At 41.0% G+C, this 19,362-nt stretch overlaps 1 protein-coding gene across 3 annotated transcripts in view; it reads right to left on the minus strand.

Annotated features, from left to right (window-relative positions):
* Positions 1-20: 20 nt before the first annotated feature.
* ATP7A (ATPase copper transporting alpha) overlaps positions 21-19,362 on the minus strand; it is a 105,153-nt gene continuing 85,811 nt past the window's right edge. For all 3 annotated transcript variants that reach the window (XM_024574979.3, XM_045183804.2, XM_045183805.3), the window contains 9 exons: positions 18,637-18,831; positions 17,096-17,278; positions 15,166-15,382; positions 9,338-9,484; positions 8,591-8,733; positions 6,641-6,844; positions 6,007-6,124; positions 4,280-4,382; positions 21-3,921 (listed from right to left, as the gene is read on the minus strand). In XM_024574979.3, coding sequence (XP_024430747.2) covers positions 3,645-3,921; positions 4,280-4,382; positions 6,007-6,124; positions 6,641-6,844; positions 8,591-8,733; positions 9,338-9,484; positions 15,166-15,382; positions 17,096-17,278; positions 18,637-18,831 — 1,587 coding nt within the window. In that variant the 3' untranslated portion in view covers positions 21-3,644. The remainder of the gene's footprint in view (positions 3,922-4,279; positions 4,383-6,006; positions 6,125-6,640; positions 6,845-8,590; positions 8,734-9,337; positions 9,485-15,165; positions 15,383-17,095; positions 17,279-18,636; positions 18,832-19,362) is intronic.

Here is a 19,362-nt window from a genome sequence, read left to right on the forward strand (position 1 = left end):
ACCAAAAAATCCAAAGGGAGTGATTCCAGGAATGTCTTTATTCTCATTAAAATAACCAGTAACCAGATGCCTCAGCCAAAGAAAATAACAGAGTAAAATAAATATTAAGAAAAACAATTTTAAAGCAAGATCCACAAGTAATGGAAAAAATTCTCTAAGAACATACATTCTTGATTTTAAGCTGTGTACATGAAAGATACGCACGCTTAAATTTTTGGAAACATCTGTCTACAGTGTTATTTAAGCACTCTGAACAAAGGAATAACTTTTAAAAAGTTACAGCACAATATAAAAGTATTTGTTCACAAGGCATCAAATGTAACACTCTAAAATGTTGACACTAAACTAGGAAAAAGAACATTTCTAGTTTCACAAATGACAACCGCACTTCTGTAGAGTACAACACTAAATACTTTAGGTGTGTTTTAACCTCTGAAGTTCAAAAGGCATCTTTGGATATTTAAGAGAAAGTGTGCCCCATAGTTGAGTCTGAACAAGCACTGAATATCAAAACATCCTGTTCACTTCAGCCTGAGGACGTGGCTGCTGAGTGAATACAGAAGAATGATACATGAATAACAAATGAAGAACTTCAAATATCAAATTCAAATACACAGCAGTCCCTACTTACCTGCGGTTTCACTTTCCCCTATCAGTTATCTACAGTCAATTGTGGTCAGAAAACCTTCAATGAGAAATTCCAAGAAAAAAGACAAGTCGTAAGTTTTGAATTGTGTGCCATTCTGAGTACCGTGATGAAATCTCACGCTGTCCCAGTCTGTCCAACCTGAGACCTGAAGCATCCCTCGGCCCTGCATCTCTGCACTGTATCCGCTCCCCACCCAGGAGTCCCTTAGTAGTCATGTCATCCATCGGATTGACGGTCATGGTGTCACAGTGTCACAGTGCTTGTGTTCCAGTCACCCTCGTACTTAATAATGGCCCCAAAGGACAAGAGTAGAGACACTGGCAATTCGGATATGCCCAAGAGAAACCATAAAGTGCTTCATTTGAGTGAAAAGGATGTATGATAGGGAAAAGTGTAGTATATGTAGCGTTCAGTATTATCCACGGTTTCAGGCATCTATGGGGATCTGGGGACATGTTCCGCATGGGTAAAGCGGGACCACTGTCAATTTAGTTTCTTTCTATATGGTAGTATGTGTGTATACATGTGTTTATATTTGTGTTTATATATATGTATGTTTATATCTGTATATGAATAGACATACACACATAGACACATTTATAAACTTTGTTCTCACTAGTAACTAGTTATTTAGCGCTAGTTACAACTGAAAGCCATGTTTTGGGTCCCCTCCATGAATTGCCTCTCTCCCCCGTGAATACAGCTGCTCTGTGAAGCTAATGGGAGTTCAAGATTGCAAACAAGACTTGTGGGAGAAAACTCAAAGATGCCTACAGACATTTAAAGCCGGATTCCTTCTAAAGAGCACGTTTTCTGCTCTGGTAGTAAGGGCTGAAATGAGATCCTTAATTTCCCCCGGACTACAGGCTGCTCCTCGCACTATCCTATGACTTGGGTCCCTTGGCAGGTGGGGCTCAAACATACAGAACAATAAAAGCACTAACCAGCTATATTCAAGTGCTTTAGAAAGAGAAAAAAATAAGAGAGTGAGTGATAGAGAGAGAGAGAGAGAGGTGGGTTTCTTTTTTGAAAAGTCTAATATATACCTGTCATATTAAGTGTTTCTTCTAGGTATGATAAGCCATTGGAATGAAAGGAAGAAAATATTAAAACTCAAACCGGCAGCATGGAAGGTAGCATCGGCATTGGTCTAAGGAGAGGCCTGGACGTACAAACTCATTCACGCTTCATTAAAATGGGTTTGCCTTTCTAGATTAATAGCACCTTCAAGAAGTTTCAGTTCTCTCTAAAATAGCTGAGATAAAAATGAGATCTTTTCCAAATCTACAAAGACAGCATGGAATAGTGTTGTAAACTTTGTGCGCGCGCACGCGTGCGTGTGTGTGTGTGTGTGTGTGTGTGTAGGAAAAGATAAGAGAAAGGAAGGAGGCTGGGAAGACACCCATCCCCCACTCCCACCTGACTGCAAACTCTGTCCTATGAAGATGATTTTTAATCTTTATTACCAACCTCAAGCAGAGAGAAAGAACTCACATGTACTGATTGCCAACTGTATGTGCAAGCCACTGTGCTAGCCACTTTACATGTGGCAGTGGGATCAAAATATTGGAAATTCGTTTATGAGGTCTCGTCACTTATGTATTTTACATATGAAATCTACCTCACAATTAACAAGGGAATTTCAATAGCAAGACAAGTATCAGATCTCTGGCCAGTAGTGTATTAACTCCCAGGCACTTACAAGGGAATCTCTAAATTTTTATGGAAATGAGAACAAACCCCTAAATTTGCCAATCACACTAATTAGCGAGTACAAATGTTTCAAACTAAAGAAAAGTAAAGATTTACCTGAAAGGTATCACAACGTAGGGAAATTCTCATTTCGGTATTACAATTTATTGTATTTTTGGTAAAAGCAGTTTTGTGTAATAGCATTATTTTAAAGTCATTTTGAGGGGTTACCTAAAACACTAAAAGACAATGAAAATCTATTAAATTATATACATCAGCTAAGGTCTCATAAAAAAAAAAAAAGGGACAAATTTAGTGAGTCCAGGTAATTTTATGACCCGTATATGTTGAACATGGTTTAAAAAAATCTTTGAAAAATCTTTGATCTTTGAAAACAACAACTGTGGAAGAGGCTCAAAATGTTCAGTTTGGGGACTGACACTGACAGAACAACCTAGCGCTGAACGCAAGAGGAGTGATCGAAAGCTTGCACTGAGCTCGGGAGTCACTGCAGGAAGAAGCTGCTACGCTTTTTACAACGGAAGGATGAGAAGCAGGGAATGCTACCTTGAAGGACATTTGAACTACAAGATAAAGAAAAGAACAAGATATTGGAAAAATTGTCAGTTATTTTTATCAATGAAGAAACCACCCACACTTAGCTTCCTCAAAGGAAAATACAAAAGAAAACATACCAAGTCATCTACGAAAGCAACCGCAAGGATAGCCTAGGTGCAGGGAGAATAAGGCGGGGGGAATCAAGCCGGTAATAATTAAGGCACATCTATGTCTAAACAGTTTGTACTGTTTTCTTTCTAAATCTAGATGCTTTATACAAGGCTTCGAAAGCCGCAGTTCCCCGATCTGGCAGGGGGATCAGGGCTTGAGAAGTTCCTCGGGATCATACTCTGAAATTTTCAAAGATTTAATTACCGTTTCTTTCAGCTTTTTTTTTTTTTTTGTCAACTAAAACAAATGATCTATCACTTTAGCAGCAGTTTGGCAATCTTCAACGGCAGGGCTTGCTGGCTTGCTGTAAAGCTCACTGGCTTACTTTACCTGTTGCTAGGGAAAACAAAACAAGAGATTGGAAATTCACTCTAAATAAAGCTGGGTTCAGAGCGCTGCTGTCCTGAAAAAGATATTGTTGCCCTCGGAAAAAATGTGATTCCAATAAAATTCCTAGTATAAGAGCATGAGACCAACAGCTAGTCCTTCCACAATATTTTGCAAGGCGAAAGTGACGGTGGCGAGTGCCGCGTCAGTGCGTAAGGACAGGTGCTCCCGGCGTTGCTGCCGCCCGTTACAACGCAGTGTCATCGTCTTCCCTGCATTCTCCCACCAGGAGTGAGTGCTTGTCGGGTTCACTGGTAGCGATGCTGGTTAGGGACCGTTTATCCGACCACAGGGAGTTGATGGAGGCTCTGCTGTAATTCACAATGCGGTGCAGCAAACCCAGTTTCGGAGAATTTCTTGAGGTGTCGTCTATTCCGACATGAACGCTGATTTCTGAAGGGCTTTTCTGTCCCATCGGGCTTCGGGCACGGGGTTCGTAATTCTCGTAAGTCGGTTTCCTGTAACTGGACACAGGCAAGGACACACCGGTTTGAAACAACCGAATGTGGACTAGATGCTTGCTACATTCAAAAATGAAAGATTTGCCCAGTATGAAATGTGCAAAGGTGGTCCCTGCTAGTAAAGCAGCTCAAAAGGCATTGTGTGGAGTCATGTGATCAGTAGTCCCGCCTCTCAGAGCCCACATACTCAATTTTACCCAACTTGGTCTTTGTGCTTGCAACGTGATAATTACGTAGCTAACATTTATATTAAGACATTTTGGGCTTAGCATTGATCAACGCAAGAACAAAACCTACCAAGACAGACTGTAGATAATAAAAGGGATATAAAATAGGAACATGAGCAAGCCATCATACTTACAGTTTCAGGAAGAGAGAAGAAAGTACTACTGAGACAGACGAAGCAGCCATTGCAGCAGACCCCATCCAGGGCTGCAGAACCAAACCAATGGGCATAAACACTCCTAGGAAACAAGGGTGGCTTAGTTAGGGCAGATACTACTAAACAGATCACTGATGTGTTTCCAGTGCTTATTTATAAATCATCTCCTTGTTTGAAATTTAGCTTCCTGTTGCTGGAGATTTGTGTGGCTGCCATTTGCCACTAGTTCAGTGTTGCTGTGAACATTCTTGGGAATGTCCCTCTGGGCATGTGTCTGAGAATCACCCCAGAGCACATACCTGCAGGGGAAGCTGCTGCCTTATAACATGGACACATGTTGAGCTTCCGGTGGATATTCCTCACTTGTTGCCCCAGGTGGTTGTACCGCATCATAATACCATCAACAGGAAATGAGAGTTCATGTTCTACAAACTCGTCCACACTTAGTTTTGACAGACATGTTAATATTTGCTCACATGATAGGGGTGACACAGACTTATGGTACTTTTAATTTTTTATGTACTTATATGTATTTTCTACTTTTTCTACAGTGATCATGTATTACTTAGATGATGTTTAAAAAATCGCTTGCTCCATGAATTAATGTCTCTGGATTTTGACTGTTCTTTGACTCTTTGTCCTCTCAGCATTTCTGTTTATCAACAGCTTTGTGATTATTCTCATGTCATTTTATGTCTTTCTTTGGCTCCCAAATCAGAGAACAAGAAGAAAGTGACGACTATTTCTCTTATGTTATTGCTAACTTCTACCAAGCCCCTAAGTAGAGGAGATTATCACGTGTTTATCAAACAATTCTAAATTGGTTTTTCTTGGTCATATTCTTTATCTCTCTCTCTCATCTGGTCCCCAAACTGAAAAAACAAAAAACAAAAAACAAAAAAAACCCAAACCTCTTGGCTATTATAACATCACACGAAGAGCAGGAATTCTCTGTAGGCTGCAATTACAAGCACGTGGCAATACAAAACCCCATGCAGAGGAAAAAGACCGGAACTACACAGACTAAAATGTTAATGGTATTTGTGTTTGGGTAGTGAGATCAATGGTAAATTTGTTCTCTTAAGCAAAAAACATATAAATAAATAGATATATATGAGTATGACAGTATATATAGAAAGAAATGAGCTAAGGTAGCAAAATATAATTAATTGATGAATTTAGGTTAAGGGCATAACCTAAATTCATTGTATCATTTGTTTCCTTGTCTACGTAAGTTTGGAATTTTTCAAAATGTAAACTGGGAGGAAAATGTAAAGTAAGATAAAATAAACCTGTCAGAATACTTATGCATTCTAGATTATAATCAACACTGCTGAAAATTAAAATTGTTGATTTTGCCCTGGCTGGTGTAGCCCAGGAGATTGAGTGTGGGCTTGTGAACCAAAGGGTCACTACTTCGATTCCCAGTCAGGGCACATCCTGGGTTGCAGGCTGGGTCCCTGGCAGGGGGGCGTGCGAGAGGCAACCACACATGGATGTTTCTCTCCCTCGCTTTCTCTCTCTCTTCCCCTCTCTGTAAAAATAAATAAATAAAATCTTTAAAGAAAAAAATGTTGATTTTAATATTACCTCTCAGTATACCAGCAGGCTACTTGCAAAACTAATAAAAAGACTTTAAAACTTCCAAAATGACAGGTCTCTAATGACTCCAGAGGAAAAAGCGATACTTGTTAACAGTCACGTACCAGCAGCTATGGGGATTCCAACCAGATTATAAATTAGAGCGAAGACAAAGTTTATCCGAATCCTCTTGACTGTCTTCCTTGATAAATCAATACTTGCCACTACGTCCAGAAGATCATTCTGAGAACAGAAATATTTGTAATATTAGTGAGAGACTCTATCTTGACTAGTAGCTTTTGCACATGCTACTGTGTATACTGAAGGTGACATGTATGCACTTTAGGTGATATGTGAATTAACTACAAATCTCAGATATTGCCAACAATTCGAGTCAGCCTTGGATGATGTTGTTCGAGAAACTTTCTCAGGGTTCTGAAAACACATTTAGGGTTGAATGCTGGAAGAGGGATTAAATGCTATTAAAATAACCTCAGTATTCATTGAAGATAATTTTATTATGTTCCCAAGTCTTGCTCTTCACTTTAGAAGCTTGTCGTTCTCATTTGCTTCACTGGATTAAATCTAGAAGTAAGTAGTAAGACTTCTCATACAACCACCACGAATTCTCCCAGACTCAACAGCTGGGAGCAAGGGAATTAGAAGAACAGAATCGTCGTGCTGGATGTACTTTCTGACACTATCCCTGAGCATGGAGAGCAGACTTACACTCTGCAAAGTTCGGGCTCCGGCACTTACCCTTATCAAAACCACATCGGCCGCTTCAATGGCTACGTCTGTGCCCGTGCCGATGGCAATTCCAACATTGGCCATGGCCAGAGCGGGGGAGTCATTGATTCCATCGCCTACCATTGCTACCCGTTTCCCCTCCTCCTGAAGTTGCTTCACCTTAGCAACCTTGTGGGAAGGTAGAACTTCAGCAAACACCTTAGTAATGCCAACCTACGTCAGGAAAAATAAACTCCAGTCAAGAAAGATGACTGAGTACCTGAAACAGAACTCGGCATTAATGAGCTATCATTTTCCACCCACTGGATGTCCAAATTTTAAAAGACTGATAATATCCAGTGATAGTGAGGACAGGGAGAGAGGAGCTCCCTTACACACTGTTGGTGAATGTGTACATTGGTACTGTCTTTTGGAGGGCACTAGAGAGCATCTATCAAAGTTTGTACATCATTTGGTTCAGTAATTCCACGTCTAGCTCTATTTTGGACATGTACACACACAAAAGAAAGGTATATCCAAGGATGCACAATACTACCCCGTTGTAACAAAATTTTCAAAACCACTGAAATGCCCATCATTAGAGAAATAGTTAAATAAATTATGATACATGCCATACCATGCAATTCCATGCACCAATGTAGAAAAATAAATAACTCTATGTTCAGACATGGATGAAGCGCCAAGGCATATATATTCTTATGTAAAAAAGCAAACTGCTAAACAATGTATATAACAATGATCCAATCTGTGTTGAAAATGCCAGAACTATACATTTATATATGAACATGTACACATATGAAATACAGTGGGGGATAAGACTTGACAGGGACCTTGGGAAAAGGGCAACAAACTTTTCACTTTAAAATCTTCTGAATTTTTTATGCAAGAATGTATTCATATATCATTTGAGTTACTTAATAGATGAAAAGACTGACATGAGAAAAGTTTTGAAGGAAAGGCAAATGTGGGGGTCAGTAGCAGAACAATTATATTGGCTTGGCCAAAAAATCCGTTAGTTTTTCTGTAAGATGGCTCTAGTGTGCTTAGTTGTCTTTAACGTCATTCAAAACAGTTTTGTTAGATTGTATTCTGACAGCTGTCATATCAGCGTGCATTTTCAAAAAATATCAAAATTGGTGAATTTTTGTGTAGCCTCTTCAATGCAGAAGATGGAAGAAAATTCGCAACATTTTTGGCATATTATGCTTTATTGTTTCAAGAAAGATGAAAAATGCAACTGAAATGCAAAAAAGCTGTGTGCAGTGTGTGGAGAAGGTGCTGCAACTGATCGAATGTCTCAAAAGTGAATTGTGCAGTTTCGTGCTGGAAATTTCTCACTGGACAATGCTCCACGGCTGGGTGGACCAGTTGAAGTTGACAGCGATCAAATCAAGACATTCACTGAGAACAATCAACGTTCTACCATGTGGGAGAAAGCAGACATACTCAAAATATTCAAATCAATAAAGTTATTGGTGACAATGAAACATGTGTCTTTTATTTTACAGAACAAACCACACGGACTTTTTGGCCAACCCCGTATGTCAAGTGGTGCATTAGGAAGTGGTGTTCAGCGTGGACCAGAGAGGGAAGTGCATGGAGCCGGCGCTGTATTTTAGGCATGAGAGGATCAGAGCCTGGCTTAGGCTGGCAGCTCTGGTGAAAACAATATGAGCAGCATTTGAAAGGAAGCATCAACAGAAACTGGTGCACAATGTCACTTAAGCATGTCATGAACTAAGCAAATAGATTTTTATTTATTACAGTAGCACACAGAGCCCAAACTCCTGCCTCAATAGCATGTTGATTCTTTAGAGAACCACATACGTCTACTCGGGCATAATGTAAGTAATAGATAATCTAAATTTTTTAGCACTGAAGGGAGGCAAGAAACGAAATGGATATGAAGAGTTAGAATTTACCGCATACCCCACCCTGACAACTAAGTAAAGCGATTACCTGAGAAGCAATAGATCTAGCTGTCTTACTGTTGTCTCCAGTCATGAGAACGACTTCTAAGCCCATAGATTTCAAGATATGGACAGCCAGCTCTGCTTCGGGCTTCACTGTGTCAGCAATAGCTATCAAGCCGCATAGCATGTCTAATATAGGAGCACAAGAAAATGGGAGTTTGGAATACAGAGAAAGCAGAATAATATTCTGAGTTCACATTTCAAAAAGAAAAGAACTTTGTGAAGATTGTTCAGGGCTTGCCTTCACTCAAAGTATCACCAAACCCACACAGAGTTGATACCGCAAACTCTGCAACAAAGCTCCCTATTTGGCCACGAAAATTTCACAGAGTAAGGGAGGGATTTTTAATGATGGTAGTCATAGGAAAATAAAAGGGCAAACCTTAGTGGATACTACAAGACCCCTTTTCTTTCCTTTGAGGAATGCTGGCCAACAGCCCAAACACTTTAGCTAATTTAAAGGCAAATGAGCCAAAGAACCTATATGTACAACCCATGGACATGAACTAAGCGGGGAAATGCTGAAGGGTGGGAGGGTGCAGGGAGGAGGGAGTGAAAGGGGACAAAAAAATTGGGACAACTGTAATAGCATAACCAGTAAAACAAATAAAGGCAAATGAAATTGAAAACTATTTTTTTTCTGATAACATTATTAGAAGTCTCTCAAAAATGCACATAAAACAGTAACTGACATCACGACACCGAGTCACAGTGTACCTCTGCAAAATCTTACCATCAACTGCTACCAAGACGGCAGTACGACCCTTTTTCTCATGTTCAGTCATGCAATCATCGACGTCACTATTAATGACGAGACCATTTCTAATCATCCACTCCCGGTTACCAATAAAGACTTTGTACTGCTGAGCATTAACAACATCTGAAAGTACAGAAGTAACATTAGTGACTCACTTAATATAATATTTATAACAACCCCATGAGGTGCATTCTTCCTGTCTAACTGTGCACACTCACTTTATTTGGTAGAATGCAGCCTACAACACAGATTTCCCAATTTTCAAGAAACATATTCTGCTCTTCCATGCCTCTGGGCCTTTGCATATGCTGTTCCCTTTGCCTGGAACATCCTTCTTCCCCCTCCTCCCCAAATACCAAATTCCATCATGTTCTGCAGGAGCCAGTTCAAATGTTTCTTTCTTGGTGATGCTTTTCTTTTGGCTTTTCCCTCTGACCTTTCAAAGCAACTGAATTAAATATTTACTGTGCATCAGCAGCTGAACGTGGTTGAACAAAACTATACAACCACACTGATGTCCCAGTGTAAACGTGTGACCATTAAGCTTAAGTGGGCCCTTAGTGCTGTCTGGCAATTCTACTATGTTTTCCTGGTCCAGGGGTGTCCAGCCTTTTGGCGTCTCTGGGCCACACTGGAAGAAGAAGAGTTATCTCGGGCTATGCATTAAATACAGAAACACCAACAAAAACTGATGAGCACAAAAAAGGTCCGTGCGTAATTTTCGTGATATCCACCACCACAGATAAGCAAAAAAGTCCTCACATAATAACCCTAATTATGCAGCAGCCCTTTCAATAATCTTTTAAAATCGTCAAATAGGTCCCAAGTTTGTCATCACTAATAGAGAAAAATGTACATATCCAAGTAATAATATGCCATTTTTTATTTTTAAAAAGATTTTATTTATTTATTTTTAGACAGGGGAAGGGAAGGAGAAAGAGAGGGAGAGAAACATCAATGTGTGGTTACCTCTCGTGCGCCCCCTACTGAGGACCTGGCCCACAACCCAGCCATGTACCTTGACTGGGAATAAAACTGGCAACCCTTTGCTTCACAGGCTGGCACTCAACCGCTGAGGCCCACCAGCCAGGGCTGATTTTTAAAATATTTTTATTATAAAAGTAAAAGAAAAGAGGGCAACCTAAAACTAGTCAGATATTTGCCATTGTATTTGAGAAACTAGTCCATCAATATCTAGTTTGACAGAAGTAGTTGCAATTCTTTCTGAGTGAGTTTTCAAAGTGCTCATCAGGTATTTTGGTTCTAATTTTACTCTTAATATGTTTCATCCTTGAAAATAGTTGCTCGCAAATGTAGGTGCTGCCAAATAGCGATGACATGAATAAGGCGTGATCATGAAGCAAGGATATCTGTTTCTGGGAAGATAGGACCTATAAAAGTCCAGTAAAGAGACACAACCAAATGTTTCTTTTAAGTTGAACGTCCATAATGTTTTAAGTTGAAAATCCCATGTTTTAAGTAAATTTACGATTTTGTGCTGCACTGTATGCAGCCCATGGCCCGCAGGTTGGACATCCCTGCCCTGGTCCATTGATTCCCCATTCCTTCTAGATGTCTTCTCCCATCCTCATTCCAGAGGATGACTCTGCCTCCTACTTCAGAAAGAAAAGCAGAAAGAAAAGCAATCAGAAGAGAACTTCTACAAGCCCTCATTGCCACATCTCCTCAGTCCCCTGTGCCTGTGTACACATGAATCTAGCTTCCCTTCTCTTATTGTAAACTGCCCTGCTCCTATTCAAGGCCAACCTCTCCACTTGGACACCAGCTCCCCCCCTGTTGCCTAGTCTAGAACATCTCTCTAACAACTTACCCCTCTCTCTCCTACATAATCAAATTTTCTGTCTCTACTATACATAGTCCTATCTTTTTAAAAAAGCAAAACCCTCTCTTGATCTCACTTACCTTTCTAGCTACCGTCCCCCTTCTCTACTTCTGTGCATATGGCAAAATTTCTCAAACGTGTTGAGTCTACTGGCCAGATATCGCCAATTCATACCTTCCCATCCTCTTGTGAATCCACTGCAACAAAGCTTTTGTTTGTGCCACTTCAAAGAATTGTTCATACAGTAAACCAGTGTGACCTTTACTTTTATTTTCACTTCTTTATGTGTTTTACCAATGACCTTTACTTTAATAAACCTAATGGCAAATTATTAGTCCTCATTTCACTTGCCCACTGGAAGCATTCTGCAGTTAATCACTCACTGCTTGCTGAAACACTTTCTTCACTTGGCTTCTAGGACACCATGTTCTTAGGAGTTACCTCCTTACTCATCAATTCTTCGCAGTCTTTTCTGATTCTTCCTCATCTCCATGACCTCTTAACCCATAAAGCTGCGGAGCTCAATCCTCCAACCTCCTTTTCCCCTCTGTCTGCTCTCACTTCTTGGCCATCTATCCAAGCTTTAAATACTTTTTATACCAGCGCTGTCCGATAGAACTTTCTTTGGTGATGGAAATGTTCTCTATCTGCTCCATTCAATGCAGCAGGCACTAAGGACACGGGGTGACCGGGCACTGAAAACGGGGCTAGTATGATTGAAGGGCTGAATTTTAAATCCGACTTAACTTTACTTAATTGAAATTTCAGAAGTCACACGTAACCAGTGGCTGCCATGTTGGACAGCATGGACCTATATATAAGTGGATCTTCCAAATCCACATCTGCAACACACTCAGTTTCCTTTAACTCCAGACATGTGCAGCCAACTGCCTCCCTGATAGGCCCTTTTATATGACACCTCCACTGCAATATCCAATAGCCACTCAAACTTCACATGTGGAAAACTGAACTCCTGATCAGCTGTCCTCTACAGTACCCACCCCCCGCTGTGGTCTCCCCATTTTATTTAAAAGGTAACTCTACCCATCTGTGTGTGGTTGGCTCTCACGCACCCCCCACTGGGCACCTGGCCTGCAACCCAGGCATGTGCCCTGACTGGGAATTGAACTAGCGACCCTTTGGTTCACAGGCTGGCGCTCAATCCACCGAGCCACACCAGCCAAGGCTCTACCCATCTACATTGCTTAGGCCACAGGCCTTGGCATAATTCTTGAGTCCTGTTTCACTTATACCCCATATGCAGTCTGTGAAAAAAAATCTGTCAGCCAGCTTCAAGACACATCTCGAAAGTGACCACTTCTTATGATCTCTACTGTTACCACACTGGTCCAAACAACCATTAGCCTTCGCCTGGACTATGCACTAACTCATCTCCCTGCTTCTGCTCTCGCCCTTCCCCCAGTAGTGTATTTTTATCACAGCAGCCAGAGCGACAATTTAAAAATGTTAAGTCATATCCCGACACTCCTACACTCCAAACTCTCCAGTGACTACATCTCAGGGCAAGAACACAAGTCCGTTCAACGTCCTTACCCGATCCAGTCCTGCACTCCCTGCCTCTCCGGTCTTATCCCCATCCCACACAATTCCTGCGCTCCAGCCACACTGTTCTTCTTGATGTTAACGTTAACTCACTCTCCTGGCTCCAGGCTTTCGCACTTACCACTCCTGTCTGGGACGCTCTTGTCACGGATACGCATATAACTTTCCCTCACCCGCCTCAGATTTTTGCTCAAATACCACCTTCTCAGCATTACCCTGCTTTATCTTCTTCCATCGGACATGCCATATACATACATACATATACACACACACACACACACATTTAAATTTCATAGCTCACTGCCTTGTGTTCTCCCCCCACGAACATAAGTTCCATGACACAGGGACTTTGTCTATTCTGCCCACCGCTGATTCTTCATTGCTTCAAACAGTGCTTAATAAAAGTGGTCACGTGAAGAAAATTTTAAAAAGTACAGGGCAGTAGAATCAGACATGTAAATAAAAGATTTTTCATGCAGAGTACCTAGTACAATAACAGAGACTGAGTATGGTTATGATTTAACAGAAGAGCAAAGAGCTCTACCTGCGTGTGTCAGTCAGTGACGGCGTCACTGAAGAGAGATGTGAGCTGAGTCTTAACAAGTTCATCAGGTAGATGCCATTGTGGCCAAGGACATTACCCAGAGAAAGTAGCAAATGAAATGATCTAATAAGCATGAAATGACATGATATAAGGAGCAGCTATAAGTAGCTTCATATGGACGGAACACAGATGCCACGGGAGGGGGAGGGGCAGGCAGTGGAAAAGACAAAATGGGTGGTGCGCGGAAGCAGGAGACGTACCATTACAAAAAATATTGTGAACAAAGTCCAGAAAGACTCGGTCCTGCAGGAGACAAAGGGCCAGGAAAGCTGGGATCATTAACACAATTCCTTGGATGAGCCCTGGCTGGTGTGGCTCAGTGTATTGAGTGCCAGCCTGCAAACCAAAGGGTTGCCAGTTCGATTCCCAGTCAGGGCACATGCCTGGGTTGCAGGCCAGGTCCCCAGTAGGGGGCACACAAGAGGCAACCACACATGGATATTTCTCTCCCTCTTTCTCCCTCCCTTCCCCTCTCTCTAAAAAATAAATAAATAAAAGCTTTAAAAGAAAAAGAATTCCTTGGATGGGCTTTAGGATGTATGCAAACCTCCAAGAAGAAAATTTTCTGACAGGTGAGCATAACTATTATCAAATTCGTCTAAAGGTAGATGATTTAAAATGGGTTATAAGCCACCACAATAAAATGTATTAGAAATTAGTATCATCAATCAGATTTGTATGCTAGGAAAATCACTTGAGCACAAATGGGTGGGGAGGTGCTGGAATACTTAGGTGGGTGTATCATGTTTTGGAGGAGATGGATATACCAACAAGAAACTCAAGAAACGGGCTTTGGCTAGAGATACGGACTGTGGAGTGGGAGTGGAAGCGCACATGTGGCACAGTAACCAGTACGCGTGCATTAGGTTGGACAGAGAGAACATGTAAGATGAGAGAGAGGCAAAGAACAAAACCCTGACAGCAGGAGAAAAGAGGCATCCGAGGAGGATTAGAAAGAACAGCCAGGTAAATGAGAGGAGAATCTCGAGAGAGCAGGGTCATGGAATAGGAGGAGGAAAGAGATTTAGGAAGGAAGAAATGGCCATCACTGTCACGGCTTCAGCAGTATGGATGGGGCAGAATCCAGAGTGTGCAGTGAATAGGTGAACTCAGCGAGCCTAGGCTACTGTTTCTAGACGCTTGGCTATAAAGGTGAAAACAGATAGGACGAAATGCAGATGGAAATACAGTGATTTTGATGGAAGATATGTTTATATGTTTAGGAGAAGAAGCCACTACAGAAAGAGAGTTGAGAAATGAAGAAGCAAGGGGACATTAAAGAGAGGGAGGTCCCTGAGGAATCAAGAGCGGGTGGGACCCTGAGCAACAATGAGGGGATTCATTAGACAAGATGGGGGATAAATCTTCCCCTGAAAAAGGAATAAATGTGGGCCAAAAAAAAATGGAAACAGCAAGTGCCTCGGAGCCTTAATTTTCTATGTGAAAAGTAGTAAGTCAGATAATTTGCTTGAGAAACTAGGGGTAAGGGCCACAGGGTCGTGTGAGGGATATAAATGGTTTGGAGGAGCTGCAGGGAGAAATAAAAGAAAGAGAACTGAAATAAGATGGCAGCTAAGGTTAGACTTCATCACCCTATAGGGGAATCAAGGAGCACAGCTGGAAAATGTTTTCCAGGAACTCGAGCGAAGTGATCAGAGGCCTATGGTAAAATTGATTGGCGAGGATGAAACCAAAAGGCCAAGGTTTGTGTCTTACATAACAGGTCAGGATTATCAAGTTAGACATCGGTTAATAACTGCCCCGTAATTGGCACTACAAAGAAAATCAGCTTACTTGCGAGCTGGGCATCAATAATCATGGAAGACGAAGTTGATGACTGTTCATTACTTGCATCGATCTGAACCAGGGATGCATTTTTCACATTATTTTCCTCGATCTTCCAGTTACTGTTTTGTAGCAAGCCTTCGATATTGGTGACTTTACAGCTAATACCACAGCCTGGCACAACCTGGAAGTCTATGCAGGTACCCAAGGTTTCAGTGGCCAGCTCCTAACAAATAGAAACAGAAGAATTTCTCTGCTGTTCTAATAATCCAAGGTCATCATTAGCAAGATCAAAGATTACTGCTGGTTAGCTATAAATGTTTAGAATAAAATGATCACTTAGCACTGTGTATTTGATAGCGCGTTTTAATAAGCACGGAGGACCGGAGTGTGGAGTATAACGTTCAAAGTTACAGGCGAACTTCAGAATCGTTTGTTTTAATCCCACTCTCTAAAATGTACGCCAAGCTCAGGGAAAGAAAACATGGAAGGTTATCAATATTTTCTGCCCTTTCCAGTGGAGAATGACAAGTGAAAGATTCAATTCTACTGTCATGTCAGATTTTCTGTTCAGCAGAGGGCAAAGGGTAATGAAGAACAGGCCTTTATCACTAGAGCGCCTCTCTAGAACAATTCTGTGTCCTCGGTCAGCCAGGGAATTCTGGCTCTTTGTATCTTCATCCTCTCGGTTGTTCCATGCGGGTGTAAAGAAGCCCAGTCAGTAATAGTTAATAGGTAAAAAGGAAAAAAAAACAAAAAAAAGGCAACGTCAATGGTAGAAATCGCCACATTTTAACTATAAAAGTATGTGGATAACTTGCAAAGAACTTGTACAGAGCAATGAGAAAGAGGTAAACAATCGTTTGGAAAAACGGGCAAATGGTTCAAGTAGACAGGTTACAGAAAAAGAAATTCACATGGCTAATACACATATGAAAAGATGCTCAACCTTAGTCATAATTAAGGAAATGAAAAGCAAACCATCAATGAGTTAACATTTTGTACTTATTACACTGGAAAAAAATAAAGTGTTGGTAGGAATGTGAGGAAATGGGCAGTCCCAACTTCTGGGTAAGTACACACCAGTACAACCTTCCGAGTGGGCGTTGGTAATAACACCCGGCACATGTGCATTGGAAATACTCATCAAAATTTAACTGCAGGTATTCTTTATCCTTTGAAGTAGCAATTGCATTAACAGGCATTTAACAGAGAGATAAACTTGAAAAGCTGATAAGGATGTCAACTGTACATTATAAGAGCCAAAAACCATCGTACAATAGAATAGAATGTAGCCATTAGAAACAATGAGGCAGATCTGTATGTCCTGATATAGAAAAATCATTTAATAAAATTACAAAACAAGGTACCAAAGATGAATCATTGTGTGACCTTTGCATGTGAAGCTCAAAAAACAATAAATGCATATATTTTGTTAAATGCATTAACAGTGGTTAACAGACATACACCAATGAATATATTACAAAGTACTGAGTTGTACACTTTACAAGGGTAAACTTTATGGTATATGAATTATATCTCAATAAAGCTGCTATTTAAAAATATCAACAGCTTAAGTCTTGTTAAACTTTGGAGAGAGGAATTATGGAAGTGAGCGGGAATGAGGCTCTCCCTTTTCTTTACGTAACACTCTGAACTACCTGAGGTTTCCTATCATAAGTATGTATTACTTCTATTTTAACTTTTTAGTCAACTGGGGTTATCTGTGTAGGATTATAATTAATTTCTGTTTTCATCTTCATATTTTTCTGTATGAAGAAACTAAGGCACATTATAAAGCAAAATAACAAAATACAAGTCTCTCTAAGCCTCATAGCAACTAGTATATACGTAAATCAGAGTCAAGCACCAGTTTGGATTTGGCCTGAATAATCCCAACAGCAGATGAGTTCATTAATATACAAGGCGGAAACCGTACCTGCTTGCAGTATTTGGTCACAGCTGCTCCCAGAGGGTGCTCACTGTGACTCTCAGCAGTTCCCACAATGGCCAGGATCTTAGTGCGTGATATTCTGTTACTTTCCACTAGAACCTTTACTTGACTCACTACTGGGGTTCCATGGGTAATGGTTCCAGTCTTATCAAACACCACTACCTTCACCTGTAACAAAGGTAAAATACAATGCACCTATGTGACTTGATAATCCTTAATATCACCGAGAAAAAGGTTTCCTTCTTAATAAACTTTGACTTCATAAACTGCCTTTGGGAGAATAAAAGGAAGGGAGAGAATAAGGGAAGAAACACTCTCAGTTACACTTAACGCCCCCTACTGTAGGCATATGTTAAAGAACTAGAACTAATTGTTAAAAGGTTGGCTGTTAGTAGTTAATTAAGAGATGCCTGTAGTGCCTCCAGAGAAAGACACAGGCTTTAAGTAGTAATGAATTACAGGTCTATAGGGGAAATATGGGCATGGGGAACATAATTACAAGAGAAAGGTAAATAATTAAGTTGAAGTGAGTGCCAGATAAGACTTGCTGGGTGGCTCTGAGTTTATTGGGTGCAGGTGAGAAGCTTGGCCTGGGAACAGACAGCTTGGGAATCAAGGAAGGAAAGGCAGCCTAGAGAGGAAAACGGAAGAGTCTGGAATTAGAGAACAGTCACCTCAGAGTCAACTGAGAATGCAAACCTTGAAAAATGACTAGCTTGAGAAGATGAGATGAAAAGATATGACAACTGAATACGAAGCATGATTCCAGACAAGAGGGGAAAAAGCTATAAAGGAAACTACGGAGACAACTGATGAGACTGGAATATGGACTGCAGATCAGATAATAGTACAGTATCAACACCGATTTCTTGATTTTGATGTTTGTACTGTGGTTTTATAAGAAAGTGTCCTTTTTCTTAGGAAACGAGCCTGATATCTGTAGTGAAGGGTATACAGAAGTTCTTTATACTATTCTTGCAATTTTTCTTTGAGTTTGAAACATGCTTTTAGTGGAAGTCAAGCAGCCTTGATTGAGGTTGTTATGAAAATCCTAATACGAGAGAGGTCAGGGGTAGGATTATATTCCTGAAGTCAGAGTTGCAAACTGTCCTCTGCTGACAGAAAGGCAAAGTCACTGCAATGGAACCACAGGCGCTGTCTCACGGCAAGGAACAAAAACAGGGAGTCACACACAGACGGGTTAGAAGTCTGAGAGACCTGGGCGAACACCTCCTCTGTCCTCCTGCCCTAAAGACTTTTCTAGTCTGAGCTGGGGTGGGACTTCCGCTTTTCCACATTGGCATCTGCTTGAAGAGATGAGGTGTCTAGCAGTTTTAGAGATCTTGGATAACTAACGTGGACCTGGAGCAGAACCAAAATAACGCCTTTCCTACCCCGACCCTTAGGATAGCGGCAGAAGAGGCTTAGATTATGGACCGGGTGGAAATAATTCAGGACTCTGTGTTCCTTAGTGGAGGTGCTACTGCCAGTTTAGATGGGACAATTTTTAGTCTGGGATATCTTACCTTATGAGCCATCTCCAGTGGCTCGCCACCTTTGATTAGTATGCCATTTTGAGCGCCTACTCCCGTGCCCACCATCACAGCAGTTGGGGTCGCCAGGCCCAGTGAGCAGGGGCATGCAATGCACAGAACTGTGATAGAGGCTTGGAAAGCAAAGCGTATTATCGTTTCGGTTTGGGAGATACTTCTGTTGTAGCCCTTTAGAAGAAACGCATGAATTTTGGTTACTGATTTAGAGCTGAACAAAGCAAAAGGAATAAAGGTTCACCATTTCAATAAAACCTCAATTTTGTAGTCACACATAATCCTACTTAGCCACCAAAGTATATGTTGTACTTACTAGTAAGAAAACTCTTTAAATTTTATGAAGATATTGTGACATAATTGGTAAACTAAGTCACGGTACCAACATCAAGATTACCATTTTACTGATTCAGAGTTACAAACTATGGAGTGAATATAAGGAACATAAAAGTCGGCCTTCTTTTGCCCCATATCGAGAGGAAGTATTTTTATTAGGAACTTTCAAAAATAGCTGCAGCACTGGCTGGTGTGGCTGAGTGGATTGAGCGCTAGCTTGTAAACCCAAAGGTTGCTGGTTCGATTCCCAGTCAGGACACATGCTTGGGTTGTGGGCCAGGTCCCCAGTTGGGGGCACGCGAGAGGCAACTAATCAGTGTAACTCTGGCACATTGATGTTTCTTGTCCTCTCTCCCTCCCTTCCCCTCT

The sequence above is a fragment of the Desmodus rotundus genome, chromosome X (assembly GCF_022682495.2).
Source record: "Desmodus rotundus isolate HL8 chromosome X, HLdesRot8A.1, whole genome shotgun sequence".
NCBI classification, from domain to species: domain Eukaryota; kingdom Metazoa; phylum Chordata; class Mammalia; order Chiroptera; family Phyllostomidae; genus Desmodus; species Desmodus rotundus.